The 18,944-nt window shown below is 40.2% G+C and overlaps 1 protein-coding gene across 4 annotated transcripts in view; it reads left to right on the top strand.

Moving 5' to 3' along the window:
• Positions 1–14,534, top strand: part of pcmtd1 (protein-L-isoaspartate (D-aspartate) O-methyltransferase domain containing 1) — a 33,783-nt gene extending 19,249 nt beyond the window's left edge. For 2 of the 4 annotated variants that reach the window (XM_042331781.1, XM_042331782.1), the window contains 5 exons: positions 3,523–3,986; positions 7,755–7,857; positions 9,174–9,345; positions 10,348–10,471; positions 12,115–14,534. In XM_042331781.1, the coding sequence (XP_042187715.1) occupies positions 3,680–3,986; positions 7,755–7,857; positions 9,174–9,345; positions 10,348–10,471; positions 12,115–12,500 (1,092 nt within the window). In that variant the 5' untranslated portion in view covers positions 3,523–3,679 and the 3' untranslated portion in view covers positions 12,501–14,534. Of the gene's footprint in view, positions 1–3,522; positions 3,987–7,754; positions 7,858–9,173; positions 9,346–10,347; positions 10,472–11,027; positions 11,658–12,114 lie in introns of those variants that run through there. The other 2 variants (XM_042331784.1, XM_042331785.1) reach the window with 2 other exon arrangements.
• The last annotated feature ends 4,410 nt before the right edge of the window (positions 14,535–18,944 follow it).

The following is an 18,944-nucleotide window of genomic DNA, read 5'->3' as shown; positions in this document are numbered from 1 at the left end:
CAGAGTGCAATCTAGGCATCCGGTTCAACCCCCAACTGTCCTTCTCCCACCTCCAGTCCCTGACCAGGACAGCCTTCTTCCACCTCCGCCACATTACCTACCTCATTACCCCAAATGCATCCGAAATCCTTGTGCATGCGTTTGTCACCTCCCACTTGGTTTACTCAAATGCACTCCGCGCCGGTCCCCCCAGCTCCACTATTTAATAGCTCCAACTCATTCAGAACTCTGCTGCCCACATACTTACCATACCAAACTCTGTACCCACGTCTCACTAGTTCTGGCCAGGCTGCACTGGCTCCCCATCACCGAATGGATCAACTTCAACATCCTCACACTCGTGTTCAAATCCCTTCACTCTTGAGGCACCTCCCTACCTCTCCAACCTCCTCACTCCCCAATCCACTACCCGGCGCCTCTGCTCAACTGGCACCGGCCTCCTGCTCGTCCCTCGCACCCTCTGCCCCACCATCAGAGGTCGTGGTTTCAGCCACTACGCCCTTAAACTCTGGAACACTCCCTCAATCCCTCCGCCTTGCCCACCCTCTCTCCTTTTTCAAGTCACGCCTGAAAACCTTCCTCTTTGACCGTACATACGGCCACCTCCCTCCACCAGCGGCTCGTAGTCAGGTTCCGCCACTGTTAAGCGCACTGACACACTACCCTGCATGGAGGCGCTATATAAGTGCAATTTGTTGTTGTATTCTGTAAACTTAACATGAATTTTCTGCAGCAACATGGAGCCATTTAACTTCAGATAAAAAATAAAATTTGAAGATCTCCTTGTTTGTATTTTAGAAATTGATTTACTTTCAGAGAACAGGCACAAATGTACTGTGAGATTCTATGATTCTTTGTTTTCTTTGAATGAAAAACAATAATTTTCTGTGATAATAATAAATAATAATAATCCTTGCATTTGATAAAACGCCTTATCACATCTTCGAGATGTCTCAAAGCACTTCACAGATTATATTGTAAAGCGAATTGATTGTATTTTATGAGCGAATCGCGGCAGCCAATTGCGCACAGCAGTGTCCCACAAACAGTCATGGATTGAGTGACCAAATTATTTTTTGTTTTTGAAGGGATTATTACCCCCGGAAAAGTAATCCACCAATCGAATAACCACCGGGTTCCTACTTATTGCTAGATAAACAGAGGCATGTGGAATAAGGAAACTTGTCCAACATTTAGCACTGTCCGGGAATCGAACTCAGGTCCTCATGCTTGCGAGGCGAGTACTGTAACCACTAAACTACAGGACTCCACAAAATTGCAAAACGAATTACAGTAACAGACTGTTTCCTGTTTTAAGTTACCAAATACAGTGGAGAGCCGTTATAAAGCAGTAGTTGAAATCCATAAAATCCCAACTGATGCATGATTGCATGTCAACACTTCCACATTCACTGTGCATTGCACCCCAATACCAAAGAGGTTGACTTCCGGGACATTAAGTTACAGTCTACATCATTTCCTTTGCTTTAATGATAATAATATAATAATCCTTGCATTTGATATAGTGTCTTATCACAAAGCGAGATATCTCAAAGCGCTTCACAGAATATACTGTAAAGTGAATTGACCATATATCTTGTGGAAACACACACCAGCCAGTGTTTGAAGCAATGGCGGAATGGGCATGTGCAGTTTGCATTTTTTGAGTAAGTTGAGGTCCATACCTAAAACCATGCAGTAAGTTAGCCCACATTTTAATGAAGTTTTTTATAACAGTGGAGTCCTGTAGCTCAGTGGTTAGACCACTCGCTTTGCAAGCGATAGACCTAAGTTCAATTCCAGGCAGGGCGAAACCTTGGGCAAGTTTCCTTACTCCACACACCTAATAATAATCCTTCCAAAAACACAACAACAATAATAAATTGGTCATTTTCAATCCACGACTGTTTGTGGGACATTGCTGTGCGCAATTGGCTGCCGCGTTCGCCCACAAATATACAGTCAATTCACTTTACAGTGTGTTGTGTGAAGCGCTTTGGGACGTCCTCCCGACGTGAAAAGCGCTATATCAAATGCAAGGATTATTATTATTATTATAACAGTGTTCCACTCTAATAATTATACTGCCTCAGGAACCAGCGCTCGGGCTTTACTGAAGAATGAGATTTCTGTGGATGGCATTTAAAGTTTTATGTGTTGATCACTCCAAATCCTGGGTCTTGTCCTATACATAAGCTCCCTCCTTTTTACATTGAGAACAAACACTACTTGCAGTTAGGAAAAATAGTTTGGCATTCATTCATTGCATGTGCTAATATTCTAAGCCAGTCTATTTAAAATTCAGGACCAGTAATCGTTAAACTATTGGGATTATCTCCAAAACTGAACCCAGATCAGCCATTTTAAAGTGCTAGATTTTCAATATTCGAGTTATTGTCCTTCACATTCAATAATGAATTGAATGACTTGGGAGGGAAGGAGGGGGAGGGTAAGGCACGCATAATCATAAAAAATGTCTAACCCTTTAAGAGATTTTTAGTCTACAGTAGGTTTTTGTAGGTCTAAAGTACATGATTTGCATTACCTTTCTCTTATTCAGTAATCCCTTTTGCTTTGATTTTACTAAAACCCCTCAAGACAGTTCCATTTGATAATTGCTTGTAAAAAAAAATTGATTTCTGCTACACTCAGCCTTCAAAACTCGAATTAGCTGTCAAAGCTCTTCTCTGTTACCAGTTGTGACTAATAACTCTGTAACCATCAATTCTGTGTAGTATAACAACTTTCAAAAGGGAATAGGTCCTTGAAAAGGAAAATCTTGCAAGGATATGGGGGAAAAGTAGGGGAGTGGGACTGGATGGGTAGCTTTTCTAAAGAGCTGGCACAGGGACAAATGGCCTCTTTCTGTGCTGTATGATTCTATGTTCCCTCAAAGTCCAAAAACACGTTCAGACACCTTCAAAGAGAGGATTTAATTCAGGATAGCTACAGTGGCGACCTTGACTGCTAAGCCGATGAAGCAAAGCAAATCTGTTCACAGTTTTGTCTTCATGCTTTAAGGAGAGAAAACAGGTTAAGTAACAAAAGGAAGATGAGGGTTTGGGTTTAATGATATGGTTAAAATGTTATTTTCCTGGTCCAACTTCATGTGGTTTTTGGAATGTTTCAATCTCCTGGGGTTGTGAGAACAAATAAGCATAGGCAAGTAAACATGTGCACAAATTCAAGTTCAATGAGGAAGGGACGCATCAGTGATCCACATTGTAGTATTCCTTCTGACAAATGGAATAGAATTAAAATTGGTTCAGCAGTGTTTAACTTTGATAAGTTACTTCCTCTTGTAACTCTGGGGATTTTAAAAGAGATTATGAAGCGTGCCAATTAATAAGTAATAATTCTTCCATTTGGGACGGTGGAGGAGAGGAAACAAAAAAAATGGAGCTTGCAGAATGGGGCTAAGGGAATACTATTTTTTGCAACGAAATAAGGTTCACCTCCAATTTCTGTAAATTAATTGCACTTCTTTGTCTAATTGATTTTTCACCTTGTTGTCTTTTGCAGCCTTTAACTGATTGAACTGTGATGCTGTGCTAAAATTCTAACATCCCAGATCAATGAACTGAGATGTCATTTACTGCCAGTGTTTGCTCAGGCATTGTCCACTTCGCTAAGTTGGTCTAACATTCTGGGGATCTGATATCATCAAGTACAGCAAGCCATGGGAGGAGCTGTAAGTGCTGGTGAGGACAATGATGATTTAATTGACAATTTAAAAGAAGCTCAGTACATTCGCACCGAGAGAGTGGAGCAAGCCTTCAGGGCCATCGATCGAGCAGAATATTATTTGGAAGCATATAGGGAAAATGCTTATAAGGATTTGGCCTGGAAGCATGGCAACATACACTTGTCGGCACCTTGCATCTACTCCGAAGTTATGGAAGCATTGAAACTCCAGCCAGGATTGACCTTCCTGAACCTTGGCAGTGGAACTGGCTACTTGAGTACAATGGTGGGCTTAATTTTAGGTAATGCCACTTTATATTCTTCACATTTTGTTTGAAATTTGTGAATTAAATGTACCAAATGAAAAGAGTTACCAATTTACAATTTACTTCTATATTGGGCCTTTGATGTTGGGAGGTTATCTCAAAGCCTATCTCAGATAGGATACCTCAGAAGCTCGGACACCTGAGCCGGGTGGTGGTGGGGGGAGGGTGCGGGGGAGGAAGATGCCTGAAAGCACCGCCGTAGAGGTAAGTTTGGAAGTTTTGAGGTGGGTATTAAAAGTTGGGAGAGGGGGGTGAGTCAGAGTGACTCCTGAATGGAGTTCAAAAGTACAAAGGTAGAATGGCTGAAAGCTCGCCTACCGATGGGTGGGGTGGCTAGGGCCAGTGTTTTCTGACCAATGAAAATAATTAGGTCAGTAGAATTGCAGGAAATCACAGAGATTTAGGGGGAGAGGCCTTGGAGGAATTTGGATGTGAATACTGGGATCTTGAATGCAATCCACTGGACGATGAGGCATTTAATATGTGGTAAGTATGAAATTGAATACCTTAACAGTATAAAACTGGAATTGCGGATGTCGATCGGATGATCTTTAAAGACTTAGTTGCTAAAGCTGATAACAAATCTTTACAGAAATGTATCACTGGAATGATATTCAATAATGTATTGTTTAAATCTCTCTGCCCCCTAACTATTCAACCAGTGCTATTCTAAAACTACCCTCTAGGGAGTGTAGGAATGATAGCAACAAATTACATTTGTATAGTGCCTTTCACGACGGGAGGATGTCCTAAGGCGCTGAACAGCCTGGGGGTGAGAGACCTACGTTTTAAATACCTGCATAGAAATATTTTTCTCTGCACCACATAATGGCACAGCTGAGGGTCACTCTTTTCTCTGTAGGGAATTTCAAGCATGAGCTTGGATCTTCTCTGACATCCCACAGTGTACTGTAGGTTCTGCTGCCCGTCCCCAAAATAAACAATAAATGGTTGACCCCAAGATTTTCCAGACTTACATTGGAACTTGCAAATATTTAGGCTAGTCCATGATGTTTTTGGTGTAATGTTTCACTTTCTCAGTTTTTTTAAAAAAAAATATATTTATGATTCTAAAGGTTCAGTTAAAATGCTAATATAACATACAGTAACAATGGAATATCACTTCCAGTCGAAGAGAGATTGGAGCAGGAAATGGGATGTGCTAAGCTCTGTTAACTGGTGTGAAAATGCTTGCTAAGTACTAAAGGAGTCAGGTATGCACCTGCTGTTTTATACATTAAAAACCTCAGGGTTGATCCAAATGTTAATTGGAACCTGTTTAATCATATTGATTCTGATGTTTTTGACATCAAATTCAATTCAGTATCTGGTCTGGAGAGGTTTTCAGGTGGGAATCAAAATTCAGGCCTGTAAAATGTGAGTTATGCTACTTTAGTACTGTATAATTTGTGTGCAAAAAAATTGAAAGAACATTAATAGTGCAGTATGAGAGGGAGCATTTGAATAAGTAAAATGAAGGTAATTATTCTATAATATAACCTTTAATACTGGATAATGCATTAATCTATAGTACAGTTCTCATATGATTATATTGAGCTGTACATTTCTGCTATTTAGCTCCCTATTTAGCTCCCACTACCCTTTCTTGCCTTGCTTAATAATGGGAACATTTGTGGCCTGCTTCATATCCCCCACCCTATCTACTCCACCATTGGCAGGCAAGCATTCCGCCCCCAATGTCTGTAACTCTATCGTGGAGTTCTTCCAACTCATACCCTTCCTCCTTCCCTCGTTCGAAGCATATCTGAACACGTACCACTTTGACTGCTCTTTCAGTCATTTTCCCCCTCCCCATCCCGTTTGCTCCCACCCCCAGCTCAGGTGCTCATCCAGCATTTTTAGCACTTTGAGATGTCCTTTTCTCATGAAAGTCTGTAAATGGAAATTGTGTTGTATTAATAATCAAAACAATGTTTAGTGCTCACTGTATGGAATTTTATATTTGTTCGTCTTCAGACCTCCAGATATGAAAAGCGCTGGCTGGTTCTTGAATATGACTGTGCACTGTCATCTTACACTGACGTCTAATTTACTTACGTAATTGCAGGAAAAATAACATTTGGGTTAATAGCTTTTTGAGTTCACTTAGTTGAAAAGCTATTGTATATTGGACCATTAATCCCAGAGTGTAAAATTTGAAAGGATAATTTGAATTGCTTGATTTATACCAGATATCATTGCATTACATTGTGATAACATTTGTGGTAGAACACCAAATGTGGATCTGTGATGAGTTTTTCTGCCTTTCTTGTTGTTTCTTCTATTTCTGAACACGTCACCCTTCTCCTGCATAAAGATAGGTTGTCTGTGTTAACAACAGCAGTAACAAATTACATTTGTATAGCACCTTTCATGTCAGGAGAACGTCCCAAGGCGCTGGATATTCAGGGATCCGCAACTAAGCTGGTGGTTGAGATTAGGAGGGCAGGGTTAGGAGGGTGACCGAGGGCACAGTCGAAGAGGAGAGTCTTGAGATGGATCTTGAAGGAGGCCAGGGATGGGGTGAGGCAAAGGGACTGTGGGATGGAGTTCCAGAGGGTGGGGGCAGAGAGGCTGAAGGCCCACCCCACCAGTTGTGGGCAAGGCGGGGACATCAAGCAGGCTGGAGCCCGCTGAGCGGAGGGAACAGACAGGTTAGTAGGGGGTTAAGAGGTAATAGAAGTAGAGAGGAGCAAGGCTGTGGATGGCTTTGCAGGTGAGGACCAAGATCTTGAACTCTATTCTCTGACTGATGGGCAGCCAGTGGAGCCGGTCAAAGATGAGTGTGATAGGGTCACAGAGCCTGGTGTGGGAGACGACACGGGCTGCAGAGTTCTGGATGATCTGCAGCTTGTGGAGGGAGGAGTAGGGGAGGCTGAGTAGTAGGGATTAACAAAATGAAGTACAGTGATGGAAGATGCTACAGTATCGATGTAATGTTAAAATCTGCTCAGTGGATTGATTTACAACAGCAACAATTTGCATTTATATAGCGCCTTCACGGGGGACAGCACCTCAGAGTACATAACAGCCTGACATAAAAATCTAATTCGGAAGATGTGTTTTAAATTGGTTAAACGTTTTAGTTTTTTTTGAATAACAAACTAGTTGATGTAAAAACCTATGGACTCACAGTGGAACCTTGATAACTTCACTTCTCCACAGATGGGATAGAGATGTTCTCCTCCGCTGTGACTGTTAATCAAAGTTCCAATGTACATGTTTCTGGTGCAGTGCTCACGAGTAATTTTGTCTTTCACAGCTGTTAGTCAAGACACCCAGTAGTTAACTGGAGTGAACTCTTCTTGTTCTACTATCTCAGTGTATCATAAAGTCTTTAATTGTGCTTTCGGTCATCTTCTCTTCTCCTCCTCCATTGAAATCTTCCTGAAATGAAAGATACTATATAAATGTAAAAGGTTTTGTAGGTTATGATGTGGAACCAGGGGCTTTAAAGGCTGAAAGAGGTTTATTCCAAGAAAATAAATTCATAATTGTTAAAAAAAATCTCATTCACCAAGTTTGCAGGTGCTGTTTTAGAAAAGGGATGCACTACTTTGAAAGTGGATTGTTTTTGTTATTCAATGGAAGATTTTAATATTCAATAAGAATGTGAACTTTAATTTCTGGTGCAAGTTAATAATTGCTTCAGAATGTGATCTGCAGCACAGGTTACCATTATTTCATTTCAGTATCATTAACATTTAGAATATAATCTTAGGTTTATTTTGCCCTGTTTTGTAGGCCCCTTTGGAATAAACCATGGAGTTGAGCTGCATGCTGATGTGGTAGAATACGCCAGACAAAAGTTGGACACTTTTGTAAAGAACAGTGACAGCTTTGATAAGTAAGTAAGGCCTCATCTGAGATCAGCACAGTTTATTTGCAACTAGATTTTGTAACCAATCTTTCTTCCAGTCTGAGGTTAGTCCTTTTTTTTTAAAAAAGAGATTGCTATTACAACAACAACAACAACAAGATTCCATTTATAAAGCGCCTTTCACGTCAGGAGGACGTCCCAAGGTGCTGCACAGTTGGGTCATGACCCGAGCAGGGGGAAATGGTCAGGGTGAGGGGAGGGAAGGGAGGGAGCGAGGAGGGGGGAAATGGTCAGGGTGAGGGGAGGGAAGGGAGGAAGCGAGGAGGGGGTAGAGAGTCGAGAGGGGAGCTGAAGGCACGGTCAAAGAGAAAGGTTTTGAGACCGGCCTTGAAGGAGGAAAGGGAGGAAGCAAGGCGAAGGCACTGGGGGATGGAGTTCCAGAGCCTGGGGGCTGAGAGGCTGAAGGCCCGACCACCGATTGTAGGGCGGTTGGGGCGGGGGACGTGGAGCAGACTGGAGCCAGAGGAACGGAGGGTACGGGCAGGTAGGTAGGGGGATAGTAGGTTGGAGGGGTAGGAGGGAGCAAGGCCGTGAATGGCCTTGTAGGTGAGGATGAGGATCTTGAATTCGATCCTCTGGGGGATGGGGAGCCAGTGGAGGCGAGCGAGGGTGGGAGTGATGTGGTCACTGGTGCGGGACAGTACACGAGCTGCAGAGTTCTGAATGACCTGCAGCTTGTGGAGGGAGGTGGCGGGAAGGCCGGCGAGGAGAGAGTTCCCATAGTCCAGCCTTGAGGTGACAAAGGCGTGAACCAGAGTTTCAGCAGCGTGAGGGGTGAGGTAGTGCCGTAGTCTGGCGATGTTCCGGAGGTGATGGAAGACGGTGCCAGTTGTGGTGCGGATGTGAGGGAGAAAGGACAGCTCAGGGTCGAACAAAACGCCGAGGTTCCTGACTGGCTTTGAGAGGTGGAGAGTGCAGCCTTGGATGCTGATGGTGTCAGCGCCTGAGGATGGTTAAATTACCATTTAACAGTCCATTGTACCAATACTGTTCTGAACTTTCTCCTTCGCTCCTTACATCGTTTCTGTTACATTTATGTTTTTTGTTTAATACAATAAATCGCACCCCAAAGCTTGCCTCTTTGACCTCTATGGTCACCTCCCTCCACCTTCTTCTTTGGTTGGCATCTAGCTCTGCCACTGTACAGTGCTCCAAAATGTTATCCTACGTAAAGCGACGTACGTAAATGTTGGCATTGCTAGACATGTTCAGTTTACTATATCTACAATTTGATTCCCTTTTTTATATGATTGCATCACAGATGTTGTGTTTATTATTCCTAGGTTTGAATTCTGCGAGCCTGTCTTTGTGGTTGGGAACTGCTTAGAAGTTACATCAGACAATCTTCAGTATGACCGGGTTTATTGTGGAGCTGGAGTGCAAAAGGATCATGAAAATTACATGAAAATCTTTTTGAAAGTTGGTGGAATTCTTGTTATGCCTATGGAAGATCAGGTAACATCATCTCTTAAGCAATGTCTGAAGTATTACGCATAAGTCTGTATGCATATGCCAAATACAGTGCGTGTGTGTGTATAAAAGTGTTGATTCTCATTTATTTATCAACCTAAATAATCAGGATTTAGATGTATCCTGGAATGTGGAATAAATGTCTTGAGACAATAGGAAGTAACTTTTGGAGATTCATCAAAGAGTTCGAAACTATTCCGTTTTACAAGCACCAAAGTCTTTTATCCCAACCTGCTGGAACTCTGCTCAGATGACATATCTCATTTATTATGCACTTAAAGTCAGAAAACTTCCAAAGGAGGCTCTGAATGGAATTCCGTTGGTTTTTGCACCCTTTAGCTTTAAGAAAAAAAATATTTTTCCTTTCTTTTCTTCCACCTAGTCCCTTACAGTATGAGGCCACTGGTCTGTAAACTCTCAGTCCTTTTTTTTCTTATAATTACCAACAAGTTTCTAGCAAGAAAAGTTGTTGCCAAAATTCCAAGCTTATAGTGAGAGAAACTCACTAGGGGATGTCCGAAACATGCACTTTCATTGAGCCAGCTGAGGAGATCCGGGTGTCTGATTCTTGGCTTGCAGGACTACTGGGTGTACAATTAAAACTGAGTTGATTCTGAGAAGGATTAACATGTGATCAATTGAGCTGGTTGATAGAGCCATAGGTTGTCTGATTTTAAAAACATGAGTATGATTCAATTCTGAGGATGAGGAACAGGTGTGCGATCGAATGAAGGGGCTACTTGTGTCCTTAGTGCAGGAATCAAGAGTATGCATACACTAAATATGATGCAGGCACTAAGTATTGCAACTGTTGATTTGTCTCTGATTTGTGTTCTCTGTACAAAAATTGTTGTGGAAAAAATAGATAAAAACCATTAGATTTATCGGACACAAATCTGAAAAAATAAAATTACTATTTCCAGCAACCCTAGAAATAACATAAAAGATTAGATTGTGTCACTAATTGTATTTCTTCCCTTTCTGCAGCTTACCCAGATAATACGCACGGGACAGAACACATGGGAAACCAAAAATATATTGGCTGTTTCATTTGCTCCTCTGATCCAACCAAGCCGGACAGATAGCTTAAAATCAGACAATGTAGGGCTACGTAAGTATTCAGAATCTTTTAAGGAAAGAATGTATTTTATTGCATGGGCTGGAAATATTTCATTCATTTGGAATGATGCTGAATTAAGGCTAAATGGCATAGTTAGAACTCATTAAGGTCTAATGAAATCTATTTATTTTTATAGCCTGCACTGTGAACTTCCAACGAGTATACTTTTTAATAGCCCCACAATCTGACAGAGGAGTATCAGTATACTCCCAGTATTAACATACTTATTATGGATTGTAAGTATTTAAAATGTCAAAAAGAGCCTTCCAATATTGCAACACACATTTGTGCACTATAAGTCTTAATCAATAGTTGCTAGCACAGGAGGAAAGCATTGGATTATTTTTTCACTCTTCTGACTCAAACTTGATTGACTGTTGTGATGCTGTTTCCAAATACTCGAGTGACGTTCAGTTTATGGAAACGAAAGAAGTTTGCTGATTGTTTCTGGCTGAATTTGTTCTGCTCTGCAGCAATACTATTCAGTTGGTAGACTTTGGTGGAGAAAGGGGTTATTGAATTGTCTTCCTCTGTTATATTTCTCTAGCAAAAAGGTTTGCTGCATTAGGAAGTGAACAATGCAAGACATCAGAAGGTGAAAATAACACAATAAAAGCAGAAGGAAAATAATATGAAAGTTTTAAGCAAAGAGAAAAATACTAAATTAAAACATGAAATGGGGGGGATTATTTAAAAATCATTTTGCACACACGGTCTCTCTTACCTTGATCACACTTCTTCCTTTTTCCTTCTCTGATGCCCTATACTTTCCTCACCTGGTGGTCATGTGTGTGATAGTCCTTGTTCTTTTTATCTCTTTGTTTGTCAATTCTCTTCGTACGTTTCCAAACCCTGAAATGTATTTATTAATTTTCAGCTTGCTTTTCAGTTGGTTTGTATGAAGTAATGTGCCTATAATATTTGGTATAGTTCAGTTCATCTTTAAAGCTAAGTGGCCTCCTTCATTTTTGTTTTAATTCGAAAGGATATCTCATCCAAGTTCCCATTATTCATGTGTGAGCATTGACAGGGAAGAGGAAAATTTGGAATTTAACCTTTGTTTTCAACAAGTATTCATTCTTAAGGGAGGCTTCTTTTCAATACAAATCGGTGTTGTGTAACAGGACACGAGTAAACACTGCAAATCTTAACATTGGAAGTACACTCTGGAACTCCATCCCCCAGTGCCTTCGCCTTGCTTCCTCCCTTTCCTCCTTCAAGGCCGGTCTCAAAACCTTTCTCTTTGACCGTGCCTTCAGCTCCCCTCTCGACTCTCTTCCTCCTCCTCGCTCCCTCCCTTCCCTCCCCTCACCCTGACCATTTCCCCCCTCCTCTCTCCCTCCCTTCCCTCCCCTCACCCTGACCATTTCCCCCCTGCTCGGGTCATGACCCAACTGTGCAGCGCCTTGGGACGTCCTCCTGACGTGAAAGGCGCTTTATAAATGGAATCTTGTTGTTGTTGTTGTAGATTGACCAATATTGCATGTCCGATTGATAATCTGCTTAAGTTTCCATTTCTATTGAAGACATCATAGTTTTCCATTGATTTGTTTATGTTCCAAATAATGAAGTCCAACTCACTGCATTAAAGCTTTGGTGGAATTATTATATGCTTCCTTTTACCTTTTATTTAGCGTCAGCATCTGTGCGATGCCTTCAGGATTTGGCACGAATTTACATTCGGCGCAATCTTAGAAACTTGATAAATCAGGAGATCCAGGCCAGGGGCATTCCTCCGAGGGCCCCACCAAAGCGGAAACGCAAGAAGCTCCGGAGGCGCAGAATTGATACTTATGTGTTTGTTGGCAACCAGTTAATTCCTCAGCCATTTGATAGCGACGAGGATGATAAAATGGAAGAAGGGAACAGAGAGGAAGAAGAGGAGGAGGAGGAGGAAAAAGAAATTTCTGAAGGTCTCAAGCAGGAAGAGTCTACCCCAAGTCTGCTGAGAGAGAGAATTATGAGTCTCCCACTACCGGAATCATTAAAAGCATACCTAACTTATTATAGACAAAAATAGCATTGAACCAATGGTGACCCTAAGGGGAACAATGCCCACTGAAATCTCTCTCTCTCTCTCTCTCTCGAGTTGTCCAATGTAGCATTTTCTAGACCAATCACTCTCAATATAGACCGTTAATGGAAACACAAAGGTTCTGACATTACAACTAATAATTACAACTATAATAATAGATTTGGCCTGAATACACAGAGCATAGAAACCTTAAAGCGTTTCTTTACTGGCACAGTTTAGGTGTGTTCAGATACTGGGTAATAGTAAATATAAAGGTTCAGGCACCACATTCTTTCAGCCCCTATATATCATTCTTGTGGGACTTATATTAGCACAATAAGTAAGCAAGGATATAAAGAATTTCACATTTTCTATTAGGAGGTGAAAAGTAGTTTATTTTTAAAGGTGGGTAAAAATTTTAAATATTTGAGTAGTGCACACCATTTGATACACTTTTGTAGTGAATCAGATTTGCTAGAGCAATTAGCAAGTTTTACTATTACTATTTTTCTGTTAAGTCCTGTATGTGTAAGCTGTACTATATACCACATATGTCAGCGGTATATCTGTTAACTTCTGCAGCCGTATCAACTCAATTCAATATGGTAAAGCAAGATGTAAGTATGGGCTTTTGAAATAACGCAGTTCAAAAGTGTCCACAGATGGGATCTAAGATTGTGACAATTTCAAAGGGAATTTATTAACTGAGGAACACCTTAACTAACATTCAAGTCAGGTTTCTGTCCAGCAACCGGAAGTACATCACACTGCCTCACAATTTGTGTTGGAGGGCATTCCTTAATTAAGCAATCCCATTTGAGATTGTGTTGTTTTAGACACCTGATTAGTAACACAGGAGCAGTTAGTTGTAGCATCACTACTTTACTTTTGAGTATAAATTGCAGCAATAAAATCTTCCACCACAAGAGGTATGTCACGCTGACCTGTAGGAATTGGTCACTGTGTCCAACATACATATATCTCCAGAGTGGATTTCCAGGTCAGAAATCCATGTGATGCATTTCTAATTATTGGATGGAATGTGGTTTTTTTTTGCAACTTGGGAGTTGTTGCCAAGCGGATTCTCATTACAAGTTGCTGCATTTTAGACCCCAATGTGTGGATTGTCTTTAATTAATATCTGGCAGATCATGCATTGACAGAGGTAACCAACTGTGGTTCCATAGTCCAATTACTTGTACGTGGATGTGCAGTGCTTAACTTATGTTATGCTTGTATAGCAAATGCACTTTAGAATTTTGGAAACTTGTTTGCCAAGATGTTTAAGCTTTTTGACAAAAAGTTGCATTACGACTATATTTTCTGAACTTTTGTTCTTGCAGTGTGAGAACAATGACAGTTATCTCAATGTCGCTTTGGAATTATTTTCGGGATAGTAGGTATCCCAATAAACCAAACTCTCTGGGACCTTGAGGATCATGTAGCCAAATTGTCAGAATTGTTAAGCAGGTTAGTACAGTACCCCATAGCCAATGATGTGCTTACTGTAGGCCTCTGCTCCATTGCGCCTCTCCTGAATCTTTAGGTACTGTTTACGTGTACAACTCTGCGAGAGGGCACTGACTGATCTTTTATTGATACTGTGTACAATAGGTTATAATGATGTACCAGCATTATAAATCCAGGGTGGATTGTGATCTTGGTGATAATACATCGATGGAGTGATATTCAGGTAAATATTAAACTTTTGTACAGACATGTTGGGGGGAGGGGGAGGGGGAACTTTTTTTCTGCACTATCAATTGATCTATTAAAAACAGTAGCTAAACAAGCAATAGATGTATTTTCATAGGTGTGTAATTTTGTGTAACGTTTTGGTCGAGATATGAATTCATGTTTAGAAGCGTTTACTTTGCTGTTGAAAATGTGGTTTAAGTTTGTTTCCTTTTATAGAATTACTAATAATAAACTCACAGTAGTAGTTCTATGAAAATCGGTTTGAATAAATAACTGATTGCTTCTGTATACAGTGATCATTGGGAAAATATTTTTCAATAAAATTCATACGCTTTATCATAACTCTGTTGCAGTAATCATTCCTTAATGTCTGTCTTATGAATAGTCCATTTAAAAATAAACACAACTGTGAATTAAACAATAATAATAATCCTTGCATTTGAAATAGTGCTTTTCATGTCTTCTGGACGTCTCAAAGTGCTTCACAAAATATACTGTAAAGTGAATTGAATGTATATTTGTGTGCGAAACAATACTGAGAAAGCTAAGTGAATGAGAGACTTGCATTTTGTTAGTTGCTTAATGCTGTAAATAAGCTCTTGCCAAGATCAAAGGGAACTTTTACAGAGCAGCCCAGGAGTATATTGGCTTGTGCTATTTTCACACTGTTATTTCCAAGCTTTATCTGAGCAACATTCGAAAGTACACAATCAGTTTTGTCAGTTCTCATTTAGAGGAATGCATTCTATTTGAGAGTATATAATAATAATAATAATCCTTGCATTTGATATAGCGCTTTTCACGTTGGGAGGACTTCCCAAAGCGCTTCACAGAATACACTGTAAAGTGAATTGACTGTATATTTGTGGGCAAACGCGGCAGCCAATTGCGCACAGCAATGTCCCACAAACAGTCGTAGATTGAAAATGACCAATTTAATTATTGTTTTTGGTTTTGGAGGGATTATTATTAGGCTCTGTGTGGAGTAAGGAAACTTGCCCAAGGTTTCGCCCTCTGCCTGGAATTGAACTCAGGTCTCTCGCTTGCAAAGCGAGTGCTCTAACCACTGAGCTACAGGACTCCACACATATAAACACTAAGGAGCGTCATAGTTGTCAGTGATATTTGAGTAGACAATCCATTTGTTTACTGGAGATATGGACTGAATGTACTTGAAATTTGGACAGCTGGAAAAAATAGGGAAACATACTACAAATTGTTTTTGGATCATCTACCATGATTTTATTGTCAACTATTTTTTAACCTTCCTCCTTTCCTGGCTCAACAATGCCTTGGTTTAAAAACGTAACCTCAAGCTCTCCCATTGTTTAGTGGTCCCTTGGGTAAAGGTACCGGCAGAGGACTGTTGCCCATGAAATTGAACCCTCATAGAAAGGAAAAATGAGATGGGAAATTAGCGAGGATAGGGAAATAACATTGCCACCGTCCACAATAAAATTGTATGTGCAATGTAACTTTTTACAAGAATTTAAATTAATATGATATCTAATGTATGCAATAAAGTTAAAGAAAAATCCTGTGGGAAGATTAAATCAGTTTGTTGAGCAATATATTTACAATTGCATTTATTCGAGTAGGACCACTATTGATGAAGGCCAGCAGTTGTTCAGAACCGTGGAGGAGTATTTGCAGATTGTCAGTGATATTCAGATTAGAGTTTTATTTTCTACCCTGACACATGCACATACACACACAAATATGGAATAATGTACTGTGGTTGTGGTGTATCTGGAGTAGTGCACAGTTACAGTTGAGTAAATATTACTAACCAAGAACATCAAGGTCCATGATCTTAATAGCGGATGCTCGGATCCTATACAAGGGGGATTACATGAATTTGTGGGCTGACCTCTTCCCCAGTTCAATTTCTGTTGAGGAACATGATGGGTAGAGATCTGAACACTGAAGTGTCATTGTGTGATGTTCAAGGAAGGCAGATTGTATTCCATTGAATCTGAACATTCAAATAGATTTATAATAATCTTTACATTTGATATAGCGTCTTTCATGTCGGAAGGATGCCCCAAAGCACCTCGCAGAAAAATACTGTAAAATGCAGTCACTGTGTGTTTTGTGGGTGCACATTTACTCAAATAATGGAAGTCGTAGATTATAACAATCTGCTGGTGCTGATCATAATAAATGTATCAAAACTGCACCTATGGAAAATGTGGACATTTCTACTACACTGTAGTACTTCTACTACACATTCCAAGACCTGCAGAATTTTTGTTTTTAGCATTCCTTTCACATTTGATTTTGATGCCCAGAGAACCNAAAAAGCACCATAGGTAGGAAAAATCCCAAAATATTTATGACAAAATAAAATCAAGTAAGGTGAATCAATCTTGGTGCAACATCCATGTAACTTGGCGAAAGGAATCCTTCCTCAGGGACAAGATGGACTCCACTATATTAACCGGATAAAACTTCAGATAAATCAGAATCAGTTCCACTCTGAGGGCTAACTTAGTTCGCAACTCAACCAGTACTTTACTGAGGCTCATTGGGGTGTTTATTGTTAGCTCCTCAACTCATCAGGTTGCACAAGAGAAATTCCAGTTGTTATTGACGGACCTAAGAAAATTTGCTGCATCAGCCTTTACCAACAGTACTGTCTGTGAAACTGCTTGGCATCCTCTCAAGGGTTCTTGAAATTCCTTAGGGTTCCTTCAAACTGGTTTCTGCACATTTTCAATAACCCTTTGTTATAATGAGAAAAAGGTTTGTTGCTTTGGGCAGCATTGAGTTTAGGGATTTATTTAGAGCCTTCTCTGTGAATAATAAACCTATAAGCCACCAAATACACAGTCACTCACTTTACAGATAAACTTTGTAAAGCACTTTGAGATGTTTTGACATGATAAGACACTATATCAAATGCAAGGATTATTACATTTGTGGAAAGGCATATTATCAAAGAGATTGAACAAGAGAAACATTGAGCAATATACAGTCAGACTAATTGTGATGATTTATCTGCCCATAATTGCAGTTCAAATAAAAAAGACAGCAAAAACTACAATTGCAAAGATGATTAAATCCTTGTTTACTTAAATCAACCAAAATGGGAAGCACTGATGAATTAACTAAACATTTGAGCATGCACATATTCATCAAAGCTTCATTGTGAATGATGAATCTTATACATTTCAAGGGTTCGTTTAGAACATAAGTCCATCATACAAGATGCAAAATACACCTATTTTTTCAGTGGTGACTAGCTGGCATCCTGTGCTTAAAAAAAGGCTAATCTTCCAGGTCAGCAGTTCACCTTTGCTTATATCGTTTCCTGAACACCCTGTGCAGCGTGTAGGAAGTGAGATCAGTGGCATACTGCATGCATGTTAATTGCACAGAAAGTAATGTCAGCAGTGACCTTTGGCCCAGTAGTTAGCCATTTACACACACTGTTATAATGCGTGTTTGAGATATAGGACCCAGACAATCACATTATAATGGGGTTGCCCTGTTATCAATCCCTGTAAAGGCAGTAGTAAAGGAATTATTAGCGCTGTCACTTTCTGGAGTCGCAGGCTTTTACTTCTGCACATTGTAGGTCAACATGTTCAATGGTCAGAGGTTACTTCATATATATCTACCCACATGTCAAAGGTAGATGGGACAGTGGAATTCCCAATCAGAACACTGTGTGATCACTTGGTTGCTGAATCGTGAGAAATGTCTCGACACCTTCCAGGCTTTCTCTGTCTTACAGGTTGGATCGAGAGAGGTACCTGCTTTTGCAGATGTATAGATTGCACAGGAAGGGCTGCAGTTAGCACCAGGTAAGGTTGAAGTGGCACTGGGTGGCTTTGCATTTTTTTGGTTGTTATGATTCTGTGTATATCCTCGAATAACAAGTTTTCCATATCTGTTGAAACTGTAATGCCAGCGACAATCGATCATTGATCCACCACAACCAGTCTAAGATGGCACATGCAGCAAGGCATCTTTGGACACATAAGTCCACAAGGAGTACAGTCAAGTCCCACATCAAATAAGAATATAGTGTCATTGTGGGCTTTATTTTAATAGATGTCGGATTCTATTTTTCTAATTGGTTTTCCCCTAAGCACTGTGGTTAATTAGCCTGCATAAATTCGTAAATCTCTTGAAACGAGCTTTCCTTTGAAACTGGCCTGGGTATACACACAGTTTAACTGTGTAGTTTCTCTAAAAGAGCTATCATCACTCTTTAATGCGTTGAAATAACAGAAATGTTTGGAATGGAATATCTTGCTGAGAATGAAATGAGAAAATCAAGTAAAATACGCCCAAATTGTACACCATTCTTATATACAACAGTAGACGTACTCAGAAGGATGTTCCTTTTATCAGAATAATCTTTCAATTCTACTTTTCAACTCCAACTTTATTCCAAATAGTTCATTTTTTTTCTCCAGACATACATTTGAATCAAGTAATTTTCAAGTATCTTGCAACACCTCACTCACCCACATGTGCCTTTCAACCATCCAGCTCTCCCTGATAGCACCCTTTAATAGTTAGGGAGCTCAAGGCTTTCTTATGTGTATTAAATTCCATCATACAGCCTCTGTAACTCAGTCAATTACACTGACGTAACTTTGATCTTTGAGATCGAATGGTGGCTTTATCAAATCACTTTTGAAATATCACTTATCTTGGAGTTGCACTAGCCCTGCTCAGATGTGTCCTTCACAATTGCACTTGTGGTGGAACCCACTTTGGATGTGTGCTTCAGCTTCT

This window comes from Callorhinchus milii, unplaced genomic scaffold (genome assembly GCF_018977255.1).
Source record: "Callorhinchus milii isolate IMCB2004 unplaced genomic scaffold, IMCB_Cmil_1.0 Scaffold2, whole genome shotgun sequence".
Taxonomy (NCBI): Eukaryota; Metazoa; Chordata; class Chondrichthyes; order Chimaeriformes; family Callorhinchidae; genus Callorhinchus; species Callorhinchus milii.
This window is presented reverse-complemented; position numbering and strand designations above follow the sequence as displayed.